The following is a 25,142-nucleotide window of genomic DNA, read 5'->3' on the forward strand; positions in this document are numbered from 1 at the left end:
GCTGCTTTTATATGAAGTGAAAGGATTAAATAATTGGTAAAAAAAAAAAAATTTCATTGCCATTTACGTGATGAGTGTTATCAATTTTTTCACAGGCTTAATAACACATCAAGTCACAGTTAACAAAAAAGGATAAAGGAACTTCATGTTTCAGAATATTGATTTAATCACACATACATGTCATGCAGTCCATCCAGAAAAAAAAAAGTGTCATCAGTAATTTCATCCCCTCTTACTCTTTCCCCTTCAACCAGAATCTTCCAAAAACACCTTGTACTGTTGGAATGATCCAGTGCCCTTGTCCATTGGTGGAACTCTCTGTCAATCAGTCATGGAGTTACTATTACACAGTAATAAAAAATTAGCTATTTATTTGAAGTTTTCATTAAATGTGTGGCATTCCCCATGAACATCAATTAATTATCCTTCATGCACAGAAAAGGGGAGAATTTAGGGCTAATAACACAACTGCGCTCTTAATGGTCCTTGTGACGTCGTTTAGAGGTATAAAACACCCAGAAAGCAATAATGATACTGAAGGTTGTCATGTCCTGTAATCCACAATTTATAAGCTTTCTTTTTACAATATCAGGAGTGTAAAGTCTAAACAAAAACATTTAAGGCTAGCTTGAATGATAATGATCCTAATTCCTTCCACATCCTTAGAGAGAGAGAGAGAGAGAGAGAGAGAGAGAGAGAGAGAGAGAGAGAGAGAGAGAGAGAGAGAGAGAGAGAGAGAGAGAGAGAGAGAGAGAGAGAGAGAGAGAGAGAGAGAGAGAGAGAGAGAGAGAGAGAGATCAAAACAAGCAACCCATTTCTGCAATGTCCTCTTGGAGATACAAGTTAAGGTTTGAAACAAGCAAGCCCATACCATCATTCTGCTAAACTGATTGGCTGATCAGTAACAGTGGCAGAGCAAACAAGCAATGATGTCACATGAGGACTTCTACAGAAGTTAACTGACCACAACATTCAAATCCAAAACATCAAAATACAAAGTTATGTATTGAGGATACAGGCAGAAAAAGTATGAATAATACACAGAGTAATCTTAAATATAGACATTAACAACTCTTCAAATAAGAATTTTCATATGTGTGAAAAGCAGGACAGGACAACCTTCATTTGTTTTGTTAAAAAGACAACACCAAAAGCAAACATTTGCCTTTGCAACCGCATGTTTAAATTGAGATGCTTACAGCATTAGCCTGCTGTGTAAGTCTACAATCCTCTCCACCTTCCCCTTTAGAACCATTAGTTACTACAGAAAGTAAAAACCATGCTGTTTCAGATCTGAATCTGTTCAGAGTACTTTCACACAGGAATATCTTGAGTTTGTAGTGATACAGGTGATCTGCTGATGAGCACGCTTGCATATTCTCTATTCGGGTATTTTTCTATTCAAGCTTGCTGCAGTCTAGATGCTTGACCCGTATAAAGTGAAGCCAGGAGCGAGGGCTTTCGCACAGTTATCAGGCTGTAGTTTTAACAGAGGTTACAGGTGTGCAGAGAGCAGCTGAGGCCTGCGAATGTTTGGACAGATTACAGCTGATAGCCCAGGCTTCTGGGCTGTGGTTAATTGTTCACTTTGCTTACGTTTATTTCTTGATTTCCTTTTTATATCGTGTTTGGTGCATGTGCGAGAGTGCAATATTCATAAAATAATTTGCTTTGGAGTCGAAAAAAACAACAACAATGGGGAGTGGAACTGTACAGCCATGAATATTTCGATTGGGACGTCCTCCCATGTGCACCTGCAGGAGGGATTATGTTAATGGAATGACATTTCCATGAAGACTTCTTGCATTCTCGCAGCTTCGGTAGTGAGGGAAAAAACTCATCTTCAGCTAAAAAGAGACAAGAAAAGAAGGCAGTGAGAAAGCTGGATGCAAAAAATTTTTTATACTCCAAAATCCCCCTGTGCCCACGAGGCCATCCACACTGTACTTTATTTTACTGTTAAAGGTACACCATGTAACTATTAGTTCAAAAGTTCAAAATTAACAATTTAAATGCGTCATCACCTTTTTCTAAAACATGTTTTTGTCTTAACCTGATTCACTATGGTAAGCCTATTATAATGGTGCATTCACACCAGATTTACATGTTAAGTCAATGCAAAGACGCGAATAGACATCCTGCGGCGCGAATACGTGATTCGTGCGAATGATGCAGCGTGAATTGAGTGTTTCGGGTGTTTGACGCGCGTAACGCGTGATTTGCGCAAATCACGCGAGTTGAAAAATCTGAACTTTGGTGAAAATTCACGCCGCGTTAACCAATCGGGAGCTTGCTCTAGTAGTGATGTGATTACAACGTAGCGAGAGGAGGCAGAAATCAGAAACAACAATGGAGGACAAAATCATCGTCGCTGTACGATACATCTTCATACTTTTATAGAAAGAGGAATAAAAAGGATCTTGCTTGGAAGAAAGTGAGTGAGGAGGTCGGACAATCTGGTAAGTTGTAAAAAACGCTCTTTACTCAATTTGAGCTAATTATATATATATATATATATATATATATATATATATATTTTGAGACTACAAACTAGCTAAAGCCGGCAAATTCAGCTTGTTCGCCGTATTTTACAACTACTTTCCCGCTGACGAGTTTATTCAGAGGAAGCGTGCAGAAAGAGACTGGAGCCTTCTGGCAGAAGCCCCTCTCATGACGCGAATTCGCGTCCGTTGTGAAGTGAATTTCACGCGCGAATGAAGCGAGTAAAGTCAAAATGTTCAAGCGTCCAACTACGCGCAAATAGCGCGATTCGCGCAAGTCGCGTCTGGTGTGAACACCCCATAAGCATGTATATTTTCAGACGTGTCAGGACGGTTTTCAAGGGAAATTGCATACAATTTCTCGTCATATCCGTAGGTAGAGAAAAGTTGCTCCGGCTACTTTGATGCATGTATGGTGTGAGAGTGAATAGATTTGTTCTCACAAACAACAAGAAAGGTTGACATGGAGTACGCTAAATCTCCAACCTCTGAGGAATCACACGTTTATTTATTAAAAAAAAAAAAAGGGAGTCTGCTGGGAAAGAGAACACGACAGAGCTTGTAATAAAACAAGAATCAACATTGACTTGGCCAAAGTCTGTTCACTTTGCGGACATATTTGACCAAGTCCTATCTACCTGAATGGGGGAATCTTGAAATCTCAAAAACTGCTTGCTGAACTCATAATTAAATAACATATTTCAAATAAGCAACAAAGTCTGACAAGTTACATAGTGTACCTTCAACATTAGTAAATGCACTGTAAATAAACATGAAAAACTGTAGTGTTATCAACTAATATTAACAAACATTAATTAAATGCTGTAAAAATTATATTACTCAAATATGGTATTGTAGTGTATTGGCAAAAGTAAAAGTGAAAAAGGTGGAAAGTTTTTCTATTTTTTTTTTTTTAAATAACCATTATCTGGAGTGTTCTCTAGGTGGAATATTTGGCTATTAACCAGCCCATCAAACCTGCTAGTTTTGAACCAGGAACCATTAACATCACTGGCTGCAGCAGGATAACGTTCCTCACTATATAAAGTTTACAAAACTACATCTAAGTCTGGCTATACGGATACAAAAAAAAAGATAAATTAGATTAGAAATTAATTATGTTTATTATGTTATTATTATTATTGTTAAAAATAAAATAATTATTATAAATAATCTATTGATCTATTTATTAATTATAATTATTTTTAGACATTATTGTTGTTAAGTGGATTAAATTGTCAAAATATGTTCCAAAACCTGCCTGTTACACTAGAGGTGGGTCAGAAAAGCATAAAAAAAATATGACAGCAAATGTGCTGCCATTATGGTCTTCCTACAAACAAAAGCCATAGATTCTCTCTTAAAAACTGTACAAACCTCTTCTCTTGTTTAGCGCCACCTCCTCTGATAGGCATAGGTTGGCTGTTCTGGTAGAGGACGCCACCCCCTCCACGCAGCACATTGGGGTGTGTGGGAGAAGCTACAGGTTGCTGTCCAGGCCTGATGGGTTTAGCTACAACCAGAGAATAGAGGCAAATCGTGAAATAAAACATCACAGTTACTAAAATAAATGTTTTCATGTTTATAAGCCCAAATTACAGATACCAGACGTTAATTTTATTATCAAGGTGAATTGTGCGTTTCAGTGTGCAGTCACCTATCTGTGCGGAGTGTCCTCTGCGGGCCATGTTTTTGGCTCTCACGGCCTCTTTAATGCGGTCCACCTCCTGTTGGTAGCGCTTGCGGTCACGAGCTGCGTTCTCTTTGGCCTCTTTGAGTGCCGACTCCAGAGCCTTCACACGCTCTGCCGTCGCCCGCAGACGCTTCTCCAGTTTAGGAAGCTCACAACGCAGGTCAGCATTATCACGCACCAGCTAAAGAATAAAGACAGACAACATTTCTTTGTCATTCTTTGTCATCATTTAGTAAATTATGTATGTTGTTTTGAAAGCACAATTGACTATGTAGAGTAAGAGAATTAAAATTAGATGTACAGAACAAATAAAGGAAATCTTTAAAGTAAGAGTTTATACATTTCAACCTGTGTGAATCATATTAAGGGGAACTTTCTGGTTTGGATTTACCTGTTTGTGGACCTTGGTGAGTTGTTCTAGATTGTTCTCCAGGAAAGAGATCTTCTGCTTCTGAGCAGCACTGCCACCTGTTTCATCAGAGTCCATTTCTGCACTCTACACAGGCACACAAAAACAAAAACCCTTCAATTAAACAGCCACCAAGTCAACTGCTTAGTAAGAAACTCAATATATGGATTTACATTGACCTAAATGGCAGAATTAAGTTTACTTTCAAAAAGACAACAGACACAGTAGACAAGAAAACTAATGGATGATGTCAGACAGATCCACTCCCACCTTTTTAACACGAGTAGCCAGATCTTGAACAAACAATTTCCTGAGGTTGTGCAGAGTCTGCAGCTCCTTGGCCTTAAATTGGTGAAAAAACAGCAATATTTAAAATGTACACACTATATGATGTGAATAAAACTGTCATGTTTTCTCCCTCTAGAGCTGAAATGAGGAATTGCACTCACCACAGTCTCCTCCAAGCCTTTCAGATCTTGTCTGGCCTGTTCCCTGCGGTCCTGCATCAAACTGTAATGCACACAAAACCATTAAAACGGCTGATCACTAAAAGACATTCAATTCATGCACACCTCTAATTTAATATACACTTAATATAAATACACACTGTAGGTGTATTTATGCTTTGTGCAATATTCCAGCTCAGCCTTCAGATGTACAACAGAAACAAGGGAAATTTGGCTCATATACAAGGTTTTATCAGCTCGACCTCTACAATGAGGAAAATGAACAGAGCTGATGTGCGTTACATACGTGAGCTCATGTAGTTTGCGGCTCTTCTCCTGATCAGTGGATTTGAGTTTTTCATGTTCCACCCTCAAACGCTCCTGTTCCAGCATGATCTTCTGATTCAGACTAGAGAGAGAAAGAGAATTTATTAGCTACTGCTGTATTATTATCAGGGCTTGACATTAACTTTTTGACTTTTGACATTACTTTTTTTGCTCACCAGCCACTGTGGCTAGTGGTTTTCCAAAGTTACTAGCCACAATTTTGACATTGATACCATGGGAAAAAACTGCCATAATTTGGCAGCAGGTAAATTAGGCTGCTGTCACTTTAAGACCTGATGCATGGATCCATTATACCGATACACATGCGTTTTCTTTCTCAACTGTTTACGTTCACTTAAAACACAGCTGACTGTGTTTACGTGAATACCAGCATTTTGACAATATTTTGTGTGTATTTGACTGTTTAAGCGCAATAAGCAGCAAAAAAGAAATCGATTTAGTACTGAGAGGCGGATTTATGTGCACGCACTTTGGGTGTGAGCACAAAAACTGTGGGAATGAGTAAAATTATGCGCAATACTTGCAATCCCACAGCGAAATTCAAACACTGTAACACCAACATTATTCATCCGGAGAAAATTAAATGAGTGAGTGAGGCAAGGCAGGTTTGTGTGTCAACTCGCTGTCAGAGAGATGAGAGAGTGAGAAAGTACAACTGGTATCATGTATCTATTCTGGGGAAAATGAGTATTGGAAGAATTTCAGATATTTCAGTATCGATAGGTATCGAAAAAAATATATTTTTGACTACACTACATTGCACTTAGTTTATTTCAGATGCCTTTTTTAAAAGACTACAATTGAAAGATGTATATATTATATATAAAACTCAACCCGCCAAAATGGCTAGTAGGAGTGACTGTGTACCATGCCACTGCTGAAATCCACCCTCATTTGGCAGGTTGGCGGGTGTTAATGTTAAGCCCTGAATATTATTATTACTGCAAAACAGTGTTTTGAAATCACCCATCACTCAATATTGTCGAATAAAGTCGCTATTTTGTTATTTTTGGCGCACAAAAAGCATTCTCGTCGCTTTATAATATTAAAGTTGAACCACTGTAGTCACATGAACTGTTTTAAATTGCTTTAGTAGCTTTCTGGGCATTGAAAAAAAGGAGTGTTTTGCTGGCGATGCAGGCCTTACTGAGCCATCGGATTTTATCAAAAATAACTTAATTTTGTCTTCTGAAGATGAACAAAGGTCTTACAGGTGTGGAACGACATGAGGATGAGTAATTAATGAAAGAATTTTCATTTTTGGGTGAACTAACCCTTTAACTTTGATGTGATGCTATAGATTAGTTCTGAAGGTATCATAAATCTGGATATCAGTCAGTACATTTACATGCGCTTTAAAAGTTCAATTTCTGACTGAAATTGCTTAATTTTGACTGAAATGTGTGCATCGTACTCTTGTAGATCAGTGATGAGTTTCTCTTTGGTTTCCAGCTCGTCTCTCAGGCTGCTGATCTGTTTCTGATGGGCCTCCCTGTGACTATGGATCTGCTTCTCAACCGCCTCCTAAACACACAGAAACACTCACATTAAAATAAAAATAAACATCCAAACTGAACAAGCCCATTTGTATGCGTGCGTACACATTTCTTACCTTCACCTCATTGGCACTCTGAATCTCACTCTCTTTCTCCATTGCATGAACTTTCTCTGTTGCCACAAACACACACACACACAACAAAACATTAGAAGCACAGAAAATTACAGCAAGTTTTGAAAAGCACATGTATATGCATAATCATTATCTGTATAAGTCTTTGTATACCCTGTGCGCTGATTTTGACCAGCTCCTCATTAAGGGAGTCCACATTCTCTTCTAGCTGTCTCTTCTTCTGCTCTACGTTCTGCAGATACTCTGTCAGAGATTTAATTTTCGCCTCATGCTGCAAAACAAACATCTATTTGTTAATATAAAGTGTTTATTTCTTCATATCTTTATTGTTTAGTAGATTATAGTGCAAAGGTTTGCCATATAAGAAATAAGTGAGTTTTAGTAGGCAGTACCCAGCAGAGGAGCGTGAAACCGTACCTGAGAGATGCGTAACTGGCATGCTGCAAGCTCCTTCTCCGTTTCATCCACCTTCTTGTTGCTCTCAGACTGTGTGTTTTCCAACTGCTTGCAACGTTTGACCATCGATTTGACTTCTGACTTCATCTTACTGATATAGAGTCTGGCTACAGTGAACTCTTCGTCTATAAGACCACTGCCTTCATGCTGCTGCAAAGACAGAAAGATTCCTCAATATTGTTCTGCTTTGACTGTTTAAAGTCCAGTTTAGTCCAAAAATCAACTAATTATAGTTGATTTTAGTTAATTATAAAGCTACTAAAAGTGATAAATAATAAGCTATTAAAGGTGAAGTGTATAATTCTTTGTTAAAATCTATAAACATGACATAATATTTGAATAGACACTTTATAAATACAGATACCTGGTTACAATACAATAAGCCATTCATAAGTTAACCCAAAAAGTGTAAACACTGTGGTGGAGCCATTAAAGTGCCCTTATTATGCTTTTTCAGATATTACCTTTCATGTAGTGCAGTGTTACTCATTGCGTGGATTGCGAGCCTCCTGCGGCACGCCAAGCTTTAATTTGTGGCTCGCATGGCAGTAAATAATACGTGAAACGTGAAAATGAGCTCTCTATGAGAGTGCGCTGCAGTTCCATTTTTCACCACAGATTTACGTTGGAAATTTGTGGGGTGCTGTAGAGCTAGGGAGGGCTCCACACACCCTCCGAGACCGGCTGCCTGCTTAGCTTCATGAATACACGCCTACCGAATCCATGCGCTACATTTTAACACATCCTGCTCACTTTCCAACTTAAAGTAGTCTAGAATCCGAAAAAATCTCAACCATGAACACTATAAAGAGGAAACGGAGAAACTGCCTCATCAATGAACATCTGGCATGCCTCACAAGGATTGCAAACAAGCTACAAATACAACATGAAAGAAGTCAAGGAAATGCATGCTTCCGCTCATCCCAGCATTAAGGTAATCTTGCTTTTTTGTCATTAAAGGGAAATCATCTCGTCTCAATTACAAATTTGTCTGGTAAATGATAAAGGATTTTTTTTTTTTCCACCTTTTGTATTTATTGCATTGCATATTGTATGTTTAGGGATGACAGATTGATAAGCAGATTTGCTGTTAATGAACATGACAAAATACTATAGTAATTTTTAGTAAATACTATAGTGTTTTTATACTATAGTAAAGTACTTGAATTAATTTGTTATGGTATTTCTATAGTTGCTGTGGAAATATAACAACTACAGTAATATAAAAAAATTACTTTACCCAATACTGTACTAAGTTTTCTACAACTATAGGGTACTATATTATACTACAGTATTTATTAGTTTATTACAGTTTATCAGTCCACTATAGTTAATACTACAGTATGCTGTAGCATTCATTATTATAGTAAATACTATAATATGTACAGTATACTACAATTTACTATAGTATGATTCAAAAACACTATAGTATTTACTATATAAATTACTATAGTATTTTTTCATGTACTGGATGTAACTTTTGATACTTTGCGGTAAAAGTGACTCTTCTATTAACTTTGTCCTATCAGTGTGGCTCTCATGAAAAAAAATAGAAGACCACTGATGTAGTGTGCAATATAGACGTTTGTGAATGTAAAAGGTTTGCAAAGTTTCAGAGATCAAAGTGCACAATAAATGGAGTTATTGTCTCCCAAAAGAAAGAATCGATTATGAACTGCCTTAAACAAGTTGGCAGTAATTTCAGATACATGCCTTTGGATGCATGTAAACGTATTGTAGGAGACCTCCAAAACATAATTAGGAACCTTTAATATAGCCTAATAAAGACACTTTACATGATTTCTATTTAAGCATTAAAAACACAGCGACATTGGTTCAACCACTGGTATGAGTTTTGGATGGGTCTATCTGTCTGTCTGACCAATAGTAGATGGGGGAGTGTTTTGTTTAGCGATTCTACTTTGGAAGAACTTACACACTTCACCTTTACCTTAAAAAAAAAAAAACATTTATGTGTGTCATTTACCTTGATGTCATTGTTGCCCACAGCAATGCCAATCTCAGTCAAATCTTTGAGCAGTGACGACATCATCTCAGTTACCCTCTTCTTCTGGTGATTTGCCATTTCCTTCAGTTTCTGCAGTTCTGAGTCTATAGATGCCAGAGTGCTCTGAGACAGAGTGTTTTAAAGTCAAGTTTAGTGTCATTCTTCTCACAGCAGGCTGAGCACAAGCAAAAGACTGATATATAATTAGCCCTTCTGACACTTACAGATTTCTGACTAAGTTCCTCACTGAGCGCTTCAAACTCCTTGGTTTTGTCCTCAACCTCCTGACTCTTCTGATCATAATTGACAGCAAGCTCCTCTAGGGCCTGCAGCACCTCCTTCACCTCCTCTTTAGACGCATCGTTCTCCAGCTGCAGACGAGTCAGCTCCGCCTGCAGGTTATCATGATCTCGCCGTGACGAGGCCAGCAGCTGCAACACACATGAAAAAAAAACATATGCAAGCATGCATACAGTGTTTACCTACTAATAGTCATTTACAACAGTTTCATATGTGCACATAAGAGCTCACTAACCTCCTCTTGGTCCAACATCTGCTGCTTGAGCTTCTCCACGAGCTGAGACTGCTGATTAATCTCTTCATCCTGAAGAGAGATGAGATGGTACTCAGAAAAAAATAAGCTCTCATTCAAGTTGAATGTGATTGTGATAAGGAAAGTCAAACATCTTCTTTATGATAACTGGCCATGGTTTAACTATCTTTAACTATGAATAGTGCCTATGACAGTTTTAAGGAAATTTTGTAGATTCAGGATGCTTTCACACTAGGTTCGATTGCCTGATCTTAATCAGAATTCGATTGCTAACCCCCTTTCCCTGCTCAATTGTGTTCACATATTATTTGGGTCCAAAACGCGGTGTTTAGCCTCGTTTTGACTGTCAGCCTAAATCCATCTTTTGTGCATATCCGACAGAAATTCAATCAGATTTAAAATAAATAAATAAATAAATAAATAAATTAAAATAAAATAAAATAAAATAAAAATCACATGAAATCCGTTTTGAGCTACATTCATATGTGGTTTGAAATCCTTTTCAAATCGCATTTCTGGAAATCTGTTTCAGTCTGACCACGCGGATCAGATTGCGTGTGGTTTACGTAACTTTCTCACACCATGTAAAAAGTAAGCATGTAATGGAAATATACTGAAAGTTGCTGCAGAAATAAAGTTTTGTTGTTGCAAATGCCAGTCAAGCAGAAGATTACAATAGCCTATAAATGGAGACGTGTTTTTAGGTCGGCGGAGATGACGGCACAGAATAAAGCCACGCATGCCAGCCTCCTACGTTTCTGCTGCAGCCTTAGAAGACGTAGTAGTCCATCGTGGCCGCTACATATTGTCATGTTGTAAATAAGACAGAACATCTCTATTCCAAGCCCCTCCAAATTGCTGTTGTTGGTGTTGTTTTTGGCATATGCCCACCAACGCAACGTCATTGCCATAGAAACCAATGCAGATATTCCAGAAAACTGCGGAGCACCATGGGACACAAATCTGATATGAACAGTTGCGATACTCAGGGTGGACAGTCAGTAATTTAGATCAGACACAAATATTTGGATTTGGACTAACAGCGTGAACATAGCCTTTGTGTGAGGCTCTCAGCTGTTCACCCCTGCTGCTTGGTACAGACAAAGCAGGAGAAGGTGGCAAAATGCATAGTGTTGCTCACCACACTTTTATATTTTTGTTTTTAAACATTTTGTTTCCAAAACATCAGCACATAATGGCACTTGTGTCTATCTGCTGCGAATGTACTGCAAACATTCTAAAGAACACGGAAGACCATTTCTGCTGAAGGTGAACAAAAATGAGAAATACATTCTTCTCTGCTTGCAGTATGCTTGTCAGGAAAGTGAGTGGGAACTGAGAACACACACAAACAGTTTTATCGAATCATACTCCATCAGTAGCAGTTTACTTTCGTGATTTAGTACAATAGCATTCATATTAGCAGCAAACTGCACCAGAGTTCACATAAACTGTACACCCTAGACTACCCTTTTTAGGCAGACTCAGTTCACGTGTGCTCACCTGGGTTAGGAAAACAGCATTCGAATCATTCAGGTGAACCAAACTCTGATGTCTATTGCACCCGGGTGCGCACCAAAAGTGCTAGTGTGAAAGCACCCTCTTACTACAATCATTAGAAATGTGATAGAAATTGGTTTCATTTTTATGTTATATGTATGTCTGTACCTTGTCGTCAAGTTGCTCATACAGTTTGGTGAGTTCAACCTCACATTTCTCCTTTTCAGCATCGGTGAGTCGGGTCCCGAGCATCCCTGGAACAGGCGGCATGCTTGGTGTGGATGCAAATTTATCGTTATTAATTGTGTTATCCAGTGCCAACACCTCAGCATTAACCTTCTCCTTATCGTACTGCTCCTCTGCAGGTACCGTTTCACCTGCAGGAAACACAGAGAGAACGTTGAAAGAAATGCAGATGTGCACTTTCAAAAGTTTAAACCTAAATACAATATTTTAAGACAGTTAAAAAAATGTTAATGAAAAGTTATGATGTACAATGAATCATATCAATCATTTAAGATTCAAAAATGCCAAACAGAAGCATTTCACAAATGGTTTTAGACTGGGTGTCACTGCATAATAAACAAGAAACAAGAAATAACAAATGTAAATGTAAAATGTAAATTCACAAATGTAAAATAATACAAAAATAAATAAATATTAAAAAAAAAAATGGCCATCTGACCATTTCTCCAGCGGTTAAGCTCATTCTCCAGCCATGTGATGGTGTTTCGGAGGCTCTTGTTTCGTTCTTTCTCTCTCTCATATTTCTTCTTCCATTGCTCTGCTGTCAGCTCCACATTCAAACACACTGTGTTCTTAATAGTCTTGGCTCTGCAAACACACAAATCACAGCTGTAAAGCTCTGGAGTTTTTTTTCCATCACACCATTGTTTGCATAAATACATAGAGCTGTATTTATTCTTGCATAAATGCATAAACAAGTGAGAGCAGTGACACCTTTATTATGAATGGTGAGAAAAGACAAAGTGATAAAGTTGAACAAGTATGAATGCATCTCACCTCTGTCCAAACATAAGAGTGGATTTGGTCTCAGCCTCATTGTACGAGGAAGGAGAACAGCAGATGACGATAGTGGTCCTGCAGTTCCCACCCAGAGAATCCTGCAAGATCCTTGTCATTTTACTGTCTCTGTATGGAACGTATGTCTGAAAAAGAAACAGACCAACAGACTTTACACAAAGGCATTCCCACAAGACAATTTGCAAAATTGCACTTTTTGTTGTTTTAAAGAAATGGTTTAAATATAAATGGTTATTTTTGATCAACTTATATAAATTAAAGGTGCAGTATGTAATATTTCTGTCTGCTAAAGGTCGCTAGAGGCCTATTCAAAGCAAAGGCGTAGCTTGATGACGCCAAGTTTGAGCGCGGAATCTTGGGACATGTGGTCTTCACCTCAACGGACGGTGCAAAAGAATAGGGATAGGACTCAGGAAGAAATCATGTTCATGGATGCAATTATTAACGTTATTGTAGTATGAAGCAGAGCAGGACCAAGTGTTGTGGGAGCTGAACGAGGCCGCTGGAACGATTGCGCAACACACGCTTCACGAGCAGCGGAACTTTTATTATGCCACAGTCGGCGGCGCCGCTTCTGCTTTTCCGGTCATGAGTATGAGGTAAAGCAGCTCTGTTTATCATATTAGATACATTTTAGAGTGTTGAAAATGATGTTATAATGTTACTCTGCGGCTGTTATGAGACACTTGTTTGAGACACACTGTAGTAAGCTAGATCGATTTTAGAATATCATATTAAATGCTGGATAGCTTGTGTTGATAAATGGCATACAATTAATTTTAAAACGTATGATGGAGAAAATTCTGTATTAATGTTACTAAAAATAAAGCTGCATCTGATTATGCTATGTTAGCTACTTGACAAAATTGTGTTTTTCTCTGAGACATGGTAAAGCATGGTACTCGCAAAAAAAAAAAAAAAAAAAAAAAAAAATCAAGAAAATTAGATTTAAACAATAAGACTAAACGTGTTGAGCTATATAACAACAATTCGTTTTCTGTCTATAAATATATCAAAACAGTTGTTCCCTTGTCTATTAAAAAGTGTAATATATTAAAGTGTCTTTGGTGTTTCCATGGTTTCTACAAAATAAAACCGGAAACCGAGGGTAGCGCGGGTATGACGCAATTGACAGGCGACTCCTCACACGTCCCGGAGCCTTGGTTAAAATTGCAATTTTCTCATGATTTACAAATAGTTGGAAACATTTGGGATGTATTCAAGTGAACGAAATATATAACACTGTCCTAGTTGTTTTCGGATATTTCACTGCAAAAATCTTACATATTGCACCTTTAAGATGTTTAATATTACAATGTGTTTAATAATATGTATTTAAGTGTAAATGTATGTTCCAGATTGATTCTGCCATCTGAATTGTTATGGGATTTTGTCTATGATAATAAATGTTCTGTTTATAACAGGTAAAATGCATTGCCCTCTAAGTAGCTTCAATGTAGAATGTGGAAGACAACTGCATCTGTGACACTTCACAACATCCTGACAGAAAGACTTGCATGTTTAATTTTTTTTTGGTCCTGCACGACAGGTTCCATCACATCTGTGGAGCTGACCAATAGGAGCACAGAAGCTCTTCCATACACAGCTTTCAAACATGGCGAAACGAAAGAGACGATGGTATTGGTGCTGCTAGATGGAATTATGCTATGAAGGAACCCGGCGCTTCGGTAGCCATTGTTTGTTTACGCACTTGTTTCCGGAAGTAAGTCACTAGTTCCGCATTATTGATGACATCACGCACACCATTAAAGACGGCAAGCGATGATTGGTCGGGAAGCAACGTGTAGTCTTACATGTTTCTTGTACACGACAAGAATTTAGGATTCAAAATCGCATAATCTGACACAGTGACTATCATAACAGACAAAAAATATTGGGTAGTCATTATCAATAGGACAGACTGAATGTAGTTTAACTACAATTAATTATTAGTAGCTGGGTGGGTCAGCTACAGCTTCAATGTAGCTTCTCCAATATTGCCCAGACTAAAAGAAGGCCTTGAAATACCAAGAATTAAGCACAGAAAAGAGTTCGCTCAATCAGCTGGTCCTGAGCTTGACAGCTTTAAACTGTCCAGCCTATGAAGAGAACACAAGGACTGCTGTGTACTAACAGCACTGTACAGCTGTGCTGCCTATCATGTGAGGAACAGTATGTTTCCAGTCTGGTCTGGTCTCCTTCACAACAAATCTTCACTTTCAGTAGCATTTTTTTATGTTTTATTTGTTCTTTAATTCTTTATTGGATTTGTTCAAATAAATTAGTGATCACTTAAAGATGCTTTTATCAAAAAAGTTGACTTATAGTAACAAGGACAATCTCTACGGAGCAATGTGAGAACTACACCACACCCCAAATAAAATTAATGACATTATTTTGTATTACTTAATATTATTTTCTTTTGCATTGGCCTTTCCCTTGGCCATACTGATAAAGATCAGAAAACTGAATTGAATCTCTGAACTCATACAAGCTAGACTCACTGCTACAAAAGCCAAACACTAGAAACAAAGAGTGTACAGAACTGATCTAAAGCCTGTGAGCATGCGTGCGTGAGTATGTGACTCACCGAGCCCTCGGCTAAGGCTGATATCACGTTGCCTAGAGACGACAGAGACTTGTTGATGTTTTTGGCTTCATCCAGTACAGCGCCTTCAGCTCCTGTTTTACTGACCTGTGAGAGAAGGCAAGAGTTCAACACACTCAGCTCATGTTTTACTAGGGCTGGATATTGACAATTTTCACGATTCGATTCGATTTCTATTCACATGCTTGTGATTCGATTACGATTTCGATTCGATTTCTATTTTTTTGGATGAAGTATATCAGTTACAGTACATGGCAAATTTTCTAAAGGGAAAAAAATCTCTCAACTAATGCTGTAAACTACACATGGGAGTCAGTTGGTACTACTTTACTATAATAATGAAGGTTAAAATTAACTTATTTACATACAAACACTTAAATTACACTCAATTATATTTTTTAATAATAAAAGTTTAGAATTACATAATCATATTTCTACTCCAATCCGTGTTTTTTTTTGTTTTGTTTTTTTATTTAAATCATGGCTGTCATAACTGATTTATTCAAACATGCATTAAATATTGAAGAATATTATAATGAATATGTAACGGTGCATAGCTATATTTATCAGAATGCTGCTTTCTAGAGTTCACTTTTCTAGCTGACTAATGAGTTTATGGTCACTGAATATGTTTTTCTGGAGGTAAATGTGACGTTACGTGACATTGTTTACAAGCTGTTTTATTGACGTCTTTCCAAGGTTGAAACACTGATTGAGCTATTACAAGAGACATGATACGGATTTCGGTAAGTTGTACTGTATATTTTAACATACCTTCAGATGTTTAGTCATGTTTATTTCACGCTGTAGCTGGTATTAAAGCGGAGGAGAGGATCAGTTCACATGCATTACGTGCTGCCGCTTCTCTTTAACTGAGGCGCTACAGCGATCTGTCACGTCACATTAAACAGCGCCAAAACGGTATTTATTTTTTGAATCTCATAATAAGATGGACGTCGTTTGAAATCTGAGACTTTGCTTCATATCAAAAGTAACAAAGCACAAAGATTATTGCGATTTATTGGATGGGAGGCGTGCTACATGTTCTGTTCATTCATCAACTGAAAACAGACTAGACTAATTGATTCTTAAGATTTAAGAATCGATATCGGATCGTAAAAATGAGAATCGATTAAAATTGAGAAATCGATATTGTTTACCCAGCCCTGTGTTTTACTGAACTACAAGACTAAAGTTTAAAACACACCCACCTTCTCACTGCCTGCCAAGTCGACCAGGTAGAGTTTCCCACTGAGCTTTTGTTCTGTCTGTGTGTTCTCCTGCTTCACATTGATCAGGAAGATACTGTGACTCCTGGAGCTGTGCTCATTCATGTCTGAGACACACACATAGACATTATTACAACTAAAATCACACATAACACTGTCTGTTTAAAAGCTCAAATGGTCAAATGTAGGATGCAGATGTTACAGCTTAGTGTCTGTTTATGGATGGATACTTGCATTTTATTCTCTTTATTGAATATATTCTTTGTTTTGTGTCTGTGTATTCATACTTGTCACAGCAACATGTCTGTTGGATTTGCCCTCATCAATAGTGTCCATCACTTCATCTGGACTGCAAACAAATCGCTCAGTGCAACCCTAAAACCAGGAAGAAACACAATTATAACAAACAACTTATATTCTCTAAAGATCAGTAGCATTTACCACTTCGTGTTAATATTTAAATGGGACACTGGTACCAGGTTTCAGCAACTCACCTTGACATAAGGAACCCTGTTTTTGTCTTCATGTACAGATAAATTAGTCTTTGAAACTACAAGACAAAGAGAGAGAGAGAAAGAAAGAAAGGTATTATGGCACAATGAAAGCAGCTTTATAATTATCCTACCTTTGAATGTTAGATCATCTTTCAAGCACTTCTAATTATGTTTAGATGGTGGTTGGCAGATGTGAGGCTTAAAACCACTTCCACACTCACCATCCAATAGGTCCCGAATCTTATCCAGATAAATCTCAAAATATGACACCTGCCAAAGTAAAAACATACCATCAAGAGAACAGATACAACTTGAAATGATGCAACAAGCGTTCAATGATCGAGAAGGAAGAGTAAATGAAAGATCGTGTGAAGGTAATAACTTACTTTAATGTGGAACTCCAGATTTTCATCCATAGAGTAAATGTAGTTAAAGATGTCTTGCACTATTCTGGGAATAATTCCCATTGCATCTGTGTCATGAAGATTTCCCTAGAAAACAACCACAATACATCAGTCATAAAAGTAGAATAAAACAAGCTTTTCTTCACAACACTACTTGTCTAAAACAGCCTGTTTGCTCCACTATGTTTGTTCAGAGATATAATACCATTCTAAAAGTTTGGGGTCAGCAAGATTTCTTCATGTTTTTGAAAGAAGAGTCTTACGTTCACCAAGTCTGCATAAATATGATAAAAAATAGAGACCAAAAAAAAAAAAAGAACAATTGTGAAATATTATGCAATTTAAAAGAGCTGTTTTCTATTTTCTATTTTTTGCTGTAATGGCAAAGCTGAATTTTTAGTAGTCATTACTCCAGCCTTCAGTATTACATGATCCTTCATAAATCATTCTAAATGCTTGCTTTGATAAACAAAGTTTGAAGAACAGCATTTATTTAAAAACAGAAATCTTTTTGTGAGATCACAAAGGTAATTACTGTCATTTTTAATCAATCCGTGGTTAATATAAGTATCAATACCTATTAAAAAAAAAAAAAAAATTGTACAGGCCTTTTTTTAACGGTATAGTATATACTGCACACCTTTAGCCTCCATCAGGTTGAAGGTTTTCACTTACATTGATATTCACTGTAAAGCAGCTTTGCAGCAATTTGTATTATACAAAGTGCCATATAAATAAACTGAATCTGATTATGAATAAAGTCACTTCACTGCTATCAAACAAGCCTAAACATAAAGGTGCATTTGACCATGAACCTAAAAGATGTTCCACAGATAAGATATGGGAAAAATAATATACGAGTATGTGAAAGTGATTTTTCATTTACACCGCAGCTGAAATATTTCCACATTTCTTGCTCACCTCCATTGTGTGCGTTTTGCCTGATGACGTCTGACCATAGGCGAAAATGGTTCCGTTATATCCACCAAGTACATCTGTGGGAACACATTCATGATTAAACCTCATTGCATGTTTTGCTTTTTGCTTTGATTCAAAGGTCTATCAAGGGACATTTTGCTTTTACCTTTGACAATTTGTTGAGCGCAGGCTGTGTACACTTGCTCCTGAGTCGTGTTGGACTGGAAAACTCTGTCAAACACATACGGCTTACCCTGTAGAGATGAGAAGAAACAATATAAAATTAAATGCATTTAGAAAAATTTAGGACCAAGTACCATTAGACCATTGAAAACATTTTTTTTTTTTTAGGTTTTCAAGAGTTTACTGTCACAAAACATGCAACAGACTGAATTGACAATACAGAATTCAACAGCTTGAATTGATCAGCTGAGAAACAAAGGAATGAAAAAAATATATGGCCCATAAAAATATGGCTTTTCTCATCAAATATTTAATTGTACGATTAATTAAAAACTCCAGCATTAAAGGGTTAGTTCACACAAAAATGAAAATTCTGTCATCAATTACTCACCCACATGTCGTTCCAAACCTGTAAGACTTTCGTTCATCTTCGGAACACAAATTAAGATATTTTTGATGAAATCTGAGAGCTTTCTGTCCCTCCATTGACAGTCCAAGCAATTTTTTACCACTTTAATGCTTCAAAAAGTTAATAAAGAAATCATAAATAATCCATATGAATTAAGCGGTTTAGTCCAAATTTTCTGAAGAGACACGATCACTTTATGTGATGAACAGATTGAATTTAGGCTTTTATTCACATATAAACATTCATCAACTCACACATCAGTTGTGGTAAACGGAAGCTCAAGCATGCTTGCTTAACGTGCGAGAACCAATGAGGTTCACTCTCATGTTACGCAGCATGTTTGAGCTTCCGCAAGAGGTTTGTTCTTGTGCATCAAGCAGGTTCGGTTTATGCTTCTGTTCATGTTCGCTGATCAATGTTTATATGTGAATAAAAGCGCTAATTATATCTGTTCATCATATAAAGCGATCGAGTCTCTTCAGAAAATTTGGACTAAACCTCTCAATTTATATGGATTAGCCTAGTTATGAACCTTTTGAAACGTCAAAGTTTTAGTTGCGTAGCTGTCTATGGAGGGACAGAAAGCGCTCAGATTTCATCAAAAAGATCTTCATTTGTTTTCCGAAGATGAATGAAAGTCTTACAGGTTTGGAACGACATGAGGGTGAGTAATTAATGACAGAATTTTCGTTTTTGTGTGAACTAACCATTTAATGTAAATAACATATGCGGCTGTATCAAACGTCTCAAAGGAACGTGGTACTAATCAGGTGATAAAACAATTCATTTACTGGCTTCAAGTTCTGTGCCATAATGTAGCACTACTGTAGCGTACTCATTAACCTTCATGTTTTGTGCTACTCCATGCACTAACATTGACAGTTTTGACAATTCTCAGCGTAAACATGCATATATTGTGCCAGTGATGATTACACCAGCAGGCAGCAAAGACCACAAGCCAACCAACAAATTCCTGATCACAACCTACAACTTAAAGCAAATCCTACTGCACCGAGGAACTAACATGATGGCATTAGTTTTTGCCATTAAAGGTAAGTTGATAACTATTTATATGGAAGTGGCTGAACAAAGAATATATTTATTATTTTTTATGACTGGGGGGAAATTGTTAAAAAAAGGCATTCAAAAACACAGAGGGTGAACACCCTTTAACAAAACACAGATACCATCCAATTGTGGCGATGGTAGCCTAATGGTTAAAGCTCTGGACTGCCAACACAAAGACTGCAGATTCAGCTTCTGCTAAAGTGCAAAGTGACTAAGAAAGATTGCCAACTCTTTGGCTCCAAACTATAAGCTCTTCCATGGAGTTTGGGCTGAGGGGAAGTCAATTAAGGCTTTTGTAACATAACACAGTTTCAGATATTTCTGGTAAATTTAGACACACATAAACAAACTTCATCATAAAAATACAAACTTAAGACCCCCAGGGACAAAAAGAGCAGGCCAGGACCGGTAATGGAACAAACTACACAAACTACCACACCCTTCCAGCCATCATACTGTACAGACTGCCACTATGACAACAATTTACATGAATTCTCACACCTGATCTATAAAGTTTAATCTTTGACTTTTGTGCTACCTTGTTTTTATGCAGTCAGTGCAATGTCAAATGTTTTATCTATTATTGCATCTGAAGGTTCATTGGATCCCATATCTTTATTGTGACAAGTAGCTACCTACCTAATAGTTTATTCATCAGTTTATGGCTGATGAATTTAATAATATATATATATATTTTTTTAAAGTTGATGAACACTATCAACAAAATTAAGCCTAGCCTAAACAAGATGCATAAATTTAAGACCACAAAATTCAACATTGTTATTATCAATCAACATGGCAATGCATGACAAAAAGACTGACTCATTTGAAATATCAGGGTGAATGACTGTCTTAAGATGTCCAAAGTCTAGTGGGAATGATAGGGGAAATAAAATGTTTAACAGCCTTTCACAAGCAGGCCACGGTTTACAGTCTGTAAAATGCTTTTGCTGTAGCCGCAAGTCTCAAGCCAGTTAAAATGTGCAGATTTTAAAAATGGACAAAGGTGCATCTAACACCAGAGAGGGAAGACTTGTGACTGCCAGTAAAAGCATGTTTAACTAATACATGTTCCTGTACACCATGGTTTACCAAACAATGGTTTGTAAGGGAACTGCAGGGGGTTCGTGAGTTGATAAAAAGCTAATAATTATATTGAATGTACTTTTTTTTTTTTTAATTAGACTGCAGCACAATAATCGCAATATAGCATGGTTGTGATCATCAAATCAAAAGCTGCAATTTAAATAAATAACTGTAGTCAGTATAAGTCTGATATGCATTTCATTATTATAAATATCAATATTATAACTTTTTTTTAACAGTACAATTGTAGTTTACAGTAACATACTTCTTTATTTTTTATAATTAGAGTTAAAACACTACTACTAACAATAATTTGCCTTGATCTTTTGACACATAAGACAGTTGAAAATAATAGTTTTTACACATTGTATTTGTTTTTGTTTTTTTGTGTAAAAAATATTTTTTGTGTGTAAATTAACATTGTAAGTAAATAGTGAATAATAAAAAAAAATGTCATGACTCCTGCTTTGGACACTATAATAATTATTAATAATAAAACTAAAATTAAACATTAATAATAATAATAATAATAATAACAACAACAAAATGAAATTCTATAATATTATAATTATTGTATTTATGAAAAGTTGCTTTATCTTCTAATAAAAAAACATACTGTCGCAAATTTATTTTCATATTTGTTTTGGGAACTGAAGTAGAAAAGTGCCAATAGGGGCCAGACACACTGCTGATGGGTCAAGATTTTTAAAAGTGTAAAAAAAAAAAAAAAAACATAATGGAGATATAATTCATTTTGAAGTTTTATTAAATGTTAACAATGAGATTTTTTTTTATTTTTTATAATCAATTAACACTGCTTTTGTCATTTTTTACAAGATGGACAAAATTTGTTACCAAAAAAGTCATTCGGTTTAACCAATATTTCAGTTTTACCGAATGACACTTTTGGTTATACCAAATGACGATATTTTCAAACAATGCTAACATATCTAGCTAGCAAAAGGCCAATCAAACATTTTATATTTAGTACTAGTTTTTTAAATATTACATCATGTTCCATGTTTTATATCGGTTGTACCGAATGACCTGATGTTTCGGGACATGCGTATGAGCAAGTGAAAACATGAATTTTTCAAACATTTAAAAGAGAGTTATTTACTTTGCTTAATGACCATGTGGTCCTTTGCAGGTGTCTGAATGATGTCACATCCTGTCACACATGATATTGACCACATGACTTAATCCAAAATGGTCCCTTAATATTGGTTACTCCGAATGACATCAATGAAATTCATTTTTCCAGACATTCTTTATCATAACAAAGCAATGACTTCTACACATAATTTTAATACCATTTTGCACTATGTTGTTATAAAATCATGTTAGAATAAAAAATATATACATTTATTACATTAAGATATTTTAATCAGTTGAATTGGCTGTATTGGTCTTTTGGACGGTTAAACCGAATGACCTTTTGACACCTCAATCTTTTAAATACCTTTATATGTAGCAAAATATAATTAAAATCTTTTAGATTCAATAAAAGAAATCTAGTTGTACTACCTTACATACTTTGGATGTCATATCTTTGTTTTTTTATTATTATTAAGGACAAAATGATCCGTCACATCATTGACCCTGATGCAGAACTGAGGCCAGTCTCCTGTGAGAAGAGAATTTCCCAGAATTCTAATCGAGGCAATTTCTTACCTAACTATTTTCTCATCTCACTTACTCACACACACAGTCCCAGGGGCTGCACAGGGTGGAGCGCTCTCTATTTCCAAAGCATTATCTCACCTTCCTCTAGTGCTCACACACACTCTTTTCACTGAAATTACTGTGGATAAGCCTGAAGGAGTCTCCAATTCCTGGGCATTCTCTCACGTTATCTTTACACACATAGAAGAGGACTATTAAGAGAGCGAGGACTGAACAAAAACAAACATATCCGTTTCAAAGCCGGTCTTTCTGGAAAGTACACACTGTAACCAGATACAAATTCTTGATCCACATTATAACAAAAGATTTGTGAAATTGAACCGGATGTACAAGTAAAACTGAAATCATTATTATTTAGATTTAAAGGGATAGTGGTCACAAAGAGACAGCTTGCCACATAGCATTTTTGCTTTCAAATGTCATTTGTCATGCCATAGTTTAGTCATGAAAAAAAAAAGCTTCAGAGTTTATGACAGATAGCTATAGTCTGTCATGCTTGAACTGGGTTTAAAGATATTCAAAGCACAGTGACAATCATTAATCAATTCCCCACCCATGAATACAAGTAAATCCTAGTACAATCATGTTTCTCACTGCACATACGGATCGTACCAGGAACATCAACATCTCTACTGGGTCCTTTAAAAAGGGAGGTCTCGATTCAGGTCTTTGGTTCAATAGAAACCCATAAAAGTTATATGTTAATAGGTATGTTAAAAATTACAGTCAACTGAGCCTTTATTCTCATTTCACCCAATGAACAACCATATGTCCAATTTCACCTGTCATTTAGATGCATATATGTAACTATATGTGCATATATGTGACTGCTGATTTCAAACTGGGGTCCGCAAACCTCCATGGGCCACAATAGGGAGTGTGGAATATTTTAGAATTTTTTTTTTTTACTAAATTTAACCAAAAAATGTTCTCAATATTTTGTAGAAAAAAAATTTATCTACTAAAAGAAAATGTTTCCCAAGTATTTATGAATGACAATATATTGATATATAATGCCTTTAGGCATTTTTAGGGAGGGAGACATTGGCAATGGGATCATATTTGGTGGTTCTTGATATTAAAAACTTATGAAAATCAACGTTTTTGATATAGAAATTCTCATTATTTAAACACAAATATGGACAGTTTCCTGCTCATTCAACACATATCTACACCCAACCATACAATTAGAGGTTTAAAATGACGATCAAAAACTACAATGTGCATCCAATCCGTATCATAAACTGAATAAATAAATAAAATAAGTTTATGCTTTTCTAAAAGCGTAAAACTGCCTGTGTTTCCGCGTTGAATGTGCAGGAGTGGCTAACACGGTTAGCATGAAGCGGATGAGGAAACGACACAGAAATGAACTAAATTAACACTTATGTCTGAATTAAACCGTCGGTTTCGGGCAGCACCGGACCGGAGGCAGTGGCTGGTGTCGGTGTCAATTATTCAGATTAACAGGTTGTGACAAATTCTGGTTGTACTGGGCTGCGGTCATTAGCATTAGCCGCTCGCGCGAATCCAGCCGAAAGATAAACTATAAAAAAAAATAACCCTGTCCCAAAATAACACTCACCCCGATCACGACGCTGTCCTCTCCCTGAAATTTCGCGATGTATTTGTCCCCTCTTGTCACCTCCGAGCTGTTCAATGGCCTGAAACGGCACATGACTTTAATGGTGCACTCCGCCGGGTCCGCCATCTTCCCCCGGTTACCGAATCACGAGAGCACCGGCCAGAACACACGCACACAGACGGATGCAGACACGGACAGAGGGGTGGGGACACCGCCTCGCTCCAAAATTCCGGCCTGGGTTGTTGATTCCTGGCCCGTGTGACTGTCTGAACAGAAAGCGCCGCGTTGGAGGATCACCGGCCTCCGGTCAGTGACGTCACATCACGCCCGTTACGACACCGAGAGCAAACAGAAAATAACAATCAAAATTATATATTATTATGTAGCATACTCGTATATCCTCCATGACAAGCATTGCATACAGAAATAAAAACATGATAATTGTCTAATTAGTAGGCTAATAACTTACAATTCACCCCAAAAATGGGTCTCCAAAACGAGTCTTTAAATCTGAATGACAATTAAAAATGGCAGGAGGCTATTATTATTGATAATTCATTTTTATTAACAATAGGCTACTCAAATGTAATGATTTCATGTTACAGTTTATGTGTGATTGTTAATACTTTTACAATATAATTTTATTCGATATTGTACAAGTTTTTTACATTATATTTGCATTTCTTCATTCAAACGTTTTACTTTTTACTACCTATCTTTAGTCATTTGCCATTATCTCTTTAGTAAAATTGTAGTAAAACGATCTTTAGAAGATAGCCTAAACTTTCTCTGCTTATTTTTACTGAAGTAATATCTGAGCTGTTATCACACTGCATGTTTTCACTCACGTTTACTATTTAAACAGAATAAACAGCGACATCTTT

General features: G+C 36.6%; 1 protein-coding gene across 2 annotated transcripts; it reads right to left on the reverse strand.

Moving 5' to 3' along the window:
- Positions 1-142: 142 nt before the first annotated feature.
- Positions 143-24,559, reverse strand: kif5ba (kinesin family member 5B, a). Of its 2 annotated transcripts, none has more exons than XM_051862580.1 (26): positions 24,259-24,559; positions 18,408-18,495; positions 18,245-18,318; positions 17,306-17,410; positions 17,141-17,189; positions 16,920-16,975; positions 16,713-16,800; positions 16,408-16,532; positions 15,179-15,283; positions 12,568-12,713; positions 12,230-12,378; positions 11,713-11,921; positions 10,027-10,095; positions 9,716-9,922; positions 9,471-9,614; positions 7,445-7,630; positions 7,181-7,298; positions 7,010-7,065; positions 6,812-6,921; positions 5,357-5,458; positions 5,053-5,113; positions 4,874-4,945; positions 4,586-4,690; positions 4,159-4,375; positions 3,879-4,014; positions 143-1,847 (listed from the first exon to the last, which is right to left on the reverse strand). In XM_051862580.1, the coding sequence occupies exons 1-26, from the start codon at positions 24,382-24,384 to the stop codon at positions 1,844-1,846; spliced, it is 2,907 nt and encodes a 968-aa protein (XP_051718540.1). In that variant the 5' UTR covers positions 24,385-24,559; the 3' UTR covers positions 143-1,843. The 2 variants fall into 2 exon arrangements, with proteins under 2 accessions (XP_051718540.1, XP_051718532.1); XM_051862572.1 differs by having other exon boundaries at positions 7,445-7,633.
- Positions 24,560-25,142: the final 583 nt, after the last annotated feature.

Source organism: Ctenopharyngodon idella, chromosome 2 (assembly GCF_019924925.1).
Source record: "Ctenopharyngodon idella isolate HZGC_01 chromosome 2, HZGC01, whole genome shotgun sequence".
In the NCBI taxonomy this organism is placed as follows: Eukaryota; Metazoa; Chordata; class Actinopteri; order Cypriniformes; family Xenocyprididae; genus Ctenopharyngodon; species Ctenopharyngodon idella.